The 4,522-nt window shown below is 39.0% G+C and overlaps 1 protein-coding gene across 1 annotated transcript; it reads right to left on the bottom strand.

Moving 5' to 3' along the window:
- Positions 1-3,951: 3,951 nt before the first annotated feature.
- On the bottom strand, positions 3,952-4,516 carry LOC108166072 (trace amine-associated receptor 13c-like; the record flags this gene model as incomplete). The annotated part of the gene is made up of 1 exon (XM_017303628.1): positions 3,952-4,516. A coding segment is annotated over one exon (558 nt), but the record flags the coding sequence as incomplete, so codon positions are not given.
- Positions 4,517-4,522: the final 6 nt, after the last annotated feature.

The raw sequence follows: 4,522 nt of genomic DNA, 5'->3' as shown, positions 1-4,522 counted from the left end.
TCGAGTACCTTGATTATTAAAATTCCTCAAGAAAAATTTAGCTGCCTCGAAGCTTTGTGAATTTATGTTATTATTTCAGCCGGAATATTATTTGCAATGCACAGAGCTCTGACTTCCGCCTCTGAGTTCTTAATGAAAGCTAAGTGTTAGAAGCATAACGTGCAATTTTCAAGTTCGGCTCGTGGAGATTTTATTGATTAATGACCAATAGACATCCTTAAAATGACTGGCGCAATGCCTGGAGTACGGCAGGCTTTCTCCTATGGGAGCTGCTGGTTCAGAGCGAACGGCAAGAAGAGCGTTGCAGGTGTATTTATACAGGTGAGCGGATAGACTGAACACGGCGGTTGGCTGATGGTTACAGTGTAAGTGTAACTTTACGGACGAACCACACAATACATTTCAGATCATTTCGATCTCAACAAACGAGTGGCAGAAATCATCGTGTCAGTACATGGCTGGTAGATGAATTTCCGGGTGTGACGAACAATTTTTACCCTTTTTTTCTGTCTTGGTCACACAAGATCTGCTCTAATTCCAAAACTACAACACCTAGACTCTTCAAACCTGGACTGGATTATTCTGCTCTAATAGCAGAATATTTAAAACCATGTTTGTGATTTGTGAGACCTTTTTCTGATTTGTGAAACTTCAAAAAAGGGCAATTTTTGTAAATCAATCCTGTGAAACATAATTAAATATTGAAAAAATATATATACATTAGCCACTGTGTTGCTTTTCTCCGCCTAAATATCCTGGGTGAGGAAAGTGGAGACACCTTTCAAAGATACATTAAAATGCTGCCCTCAGTGTGTGGCTTTACAAAGCTACAAAAGTTCTGGGTTCGATTTCCAGCCTGGGATCTTTCTGCATGGAGCTTGCATGTTCTCCCTGTGCATGGTGGGTTCTCTTCAGGTAGTCCGGCTTCCTTCCACAGTCCAAAAACATGACTGTCAGGTCAATTGGTTTCTCTAAATTGTCTCTAGGTCCGAGTGTGTGTGCATGGTTGTTTTTCCTGTCTTTCTCTGTGTTGTCCTGCGACAGACTGGCGACCTTTTCCAGGGTGATCTCGCCTCTCACCCAAAACGGAGATAGGCACCTGGACCCCTCCTAACTATAGGGACAAGGGTGTAAGAAAATGGATGGATGGATTCTTCTTATAAAGAGCAGTAATAAAAGAAAATCACTTACAGTAATCAAATATAAGTCTAGGACAGTGGCATCTAACATAGAACAACTATCCATCCATCCATTTTCTAACACTTTTGTCCCAAGTGGGCTCGGGAGGTGCTGGTGCCCATCTCCAGCTAAAGTTCTGGGCGAGAGGCTGGGTTAGAACAACTAGAATATGAACAAAAAATAAAGTAGATTCAGCTGATGCTCTGTAAAACACTGCATAATTCATGTTTCATTGTGTGAAGTGTCAAAGAAAAAATCCAATATATGACTATTGATATAAAGGCTCTTATCCTTCTTGYTTCCCTCATTCCATGTGATTATGTTAAAACTTTTATCTGYRTTAGATTGGAAGCAGCTGTTAGTTTTGTTCAGCTTTATTTAATTTAAACATGAGCAGTGAAAGAGATCAGTGGGACTAGAAACATAGAGATTATATTGTGGTTTTATTTTCTTAACTATGTTTAATCTGAAAAAATACATCAAAAATCGCATTTTCTCCAACAATTACAGTGATAAAATACAGCATTAACATCAGTGTAGGCCTGACACAGTTGGCACCTTTCTATCTCCGGATCACAACTTTGAAATTCTGTCAAACAAGTCTGATAAGAGAAACAAACCCATCAGCAGGAAAATAACATTTGTAAAGCCTCTATCAGTTAAATGCTGTAGAATATGGTGATGATGGAACCACTGTAACGTCACATCGACCTCAAAGAACAGGCAGCTCCTTCCAAAGCTCCTTCTCCACAGACGGGGCTTTAACTGGGTCTTCCTCCTTCAGCACTGTTCTGAACTGAACCAGACATTATGCAGCCAGAGCAGACTGTTTAATGTCAAAATGAAAATCAAGATCATAAAAGGGCCATTTGTGGAAAAACGTATTAATGAAACTACCCATTAAACTCTTAAAATATTATAGCTTCAGTAATTTGTAAAATTAAATATTTAACATCTCAAACTGATGTAATTTGGCACTGTGCAAATAAAAACTGATTTGACTTGACTGATAAAATCATATATATGTAACTGCTAAAGTTTTATTTCTGTGGCCCTCTAAAGCAGTGTTTTTCAACCTTTTGTGAGTGAAGGTACATTGTTTTAGTTGAAAAAATCTCGAGGCACACCACCAACCAGATGTAAACAAAGATACTCTGTAGCCGCCTATATTACATATAGTCATTCTTATCAAAGTGTCTTGAATAGGAATCAAATAAATACATTTATTTTTATCATATTTTACATTTCTTATTTCAAATTGCACTTAACATGTCCACCTGAACAGTGCCACAACACTCTGGTGTTAAATTTAAAGAAGTTGTAGAAAACCTCAAAGTGTTTTACAAACTAATCCACAATCATTCTTAAAGCCGGAATACAGAAAATAATTCTTATTCTGAAAGAAGCAATAATATTTGGGAAACATTTCACTTCATATTCACTGTTACAATATGAAGAGTTGCATGTTTGGATGAAAACAGCTGATTTCCTGGCAGAAATGGAAGAAAGACAAAGCTCTTCCTCAACAGCTCTCAGTCTCTCTCTGTTTTTAGTTTTTATAGTAACCAGGCTTGAGAAGCTCACTTCACACAGATATGTTGTGGGAAATGGACCCATGTTCTTTCTAACTACTGCTGAGCTTCACTGTCTTTTCCATCACTGTCTTCACAGTCTTGCTAGATACGATGCTCTCACCGCTACCTGTAACGTTCATGCATCACCAATTCTCTTGTTTTAATGTAAAATGCTCTGTATCTACTGCCATCTAGTGGTAAGAAAATGACACGATTACGCCGCTAGTCACTACTACAGCAGACACTCGAAGATGGCATTGTTTGCAGATAATTCATTTTCAAAAAATCTTTTAAGACAAATTACCGTATTTTCCAGACTATAGAGCGCACCATACTATAAGCTGTACCTTCAAATAAGAAATAAAAAACAAACAAACTGGAAACGTACGTGTGTAAGCCGCACTGGGCTACAGGCCGCTGGTATCTCTGCTGCTCTCGGTTTTCCATAAGGACCCAGCAGAGGGCTGCATCCTAATAAATCTGCTGGATATATTAAGGACGCACTCCTCCATCTCCAAAGCTGAACCATGGTTTCGTTCATACCGAGCTTAAGTGCAGCGGCTCCATTTCCCTCCTGTAGTGCCAGATCGACAGGCCTCAACTTGAAAGCTGCATCACATGAGTTTGAAAACCTTTCTCTGTCGTGCCTGCTGCTAGCAGGTGCTTGTTCTAAGAGAAAATTAGTGCGTTCTTCTTTGATTTCCACTTCCAATGATTCACTTCCTGCTAAAGAGCCCCCTGGTGGTTGTAGAAAAATACACAGAAAAGCCACACCGGGCTACAAGCCGCATGGTTCAAAGCTTAGGAAAAAAAGTAGCGGCTTATAGTCTGGACAATACGGTACCGTAGGTGAAATTGGATAATTTCCACGGCACACCTGACGATCTGAGTGTCGAGGGCCACAGAAACAGCAATGGATGATCAGATGTGGCATAAAGTGAGACTTGACATGTTAAATGGATTTATGTTACAGGTACAACATAGAAAACAGAAGGTTAACATGTTAATGTGCAAAAGGTGAAGGAACTTTCTTTGAATATTTAAACGTTTCACATTTAAAGCACAGAAAAGACGCTATTTTATGCGCAACTAATTTCCTTTGTGACAAACTAAAAAAACAAACAGTGAATTTATGCTTTTCAGACGACTAATTCATAAGATATTATTAGTAATGAATCTCTGTTGTTTGTCAGTCAGCAGTGTGTTCACAGCAGCTTGGCCTCACGTGAGCCAGACTGCAGTATCTGTAGAGTAACAATGACTTTAACAGCTTTTCTGAACCAGGGGTAGAACAGGGCRTAGATCARAGGGTTTAAACAWGAGTTWAAATAGRASARGAAAWACAAAAWWRAYGMATARGAGKTAYTRGTTARAYTAAYMYCAACTAAAGAGWAACAGTAATATGGACAGTAACACATTARATATACAACAACTAGAACCCCAAGAGTCCTGGCTGCTTTTAACTCTGATTTCTTTGTTCCTGATGTCACTGAATGAAACGAGACGACTGTAATGTGAGAGCGCATGGCACGAGCCTGAGACACAGCCACCACAAATACTCTCAAATACAGAACTATGATGGTCGTTACTGGAAGTATGAAATTAAGAATTAGGTCAGTTATTCCTGCAGCATAGCTTATATAAAGTGTACATTCTCCAATGCAGGTATTTCTCCTGCCAGGTTGAATTATCACATCCTTTGAATAGAAAAAGCTGCAGGAAGAAGCACAGAACCAACACAGACAAACACAGTATTTGACTCTCGTCAA

This window comes from Poecilia reticulata, unplaced genomic scaffold (assembly GCF_000633615.1).
Source record: "Poecilia reticulata strain Guanapo unplaced genomic scaffold, Guppy_female_1.0+MT scaffold_1088, whole genome shotgun sequence".
NCBI classification, from domain to species: domain Eukaryota; kingdom Metazoa; phylum Chordata; class Actinopteri; order Cyprinodontiformes; family Poeciliidae; genus Poecilia; species Poecilia reticulata.
The sequence above is the reverse complement of the archived record's forward strand: the minus strand, read 5'-3'. Positions and strand labels throughout refer to the sequence as shown.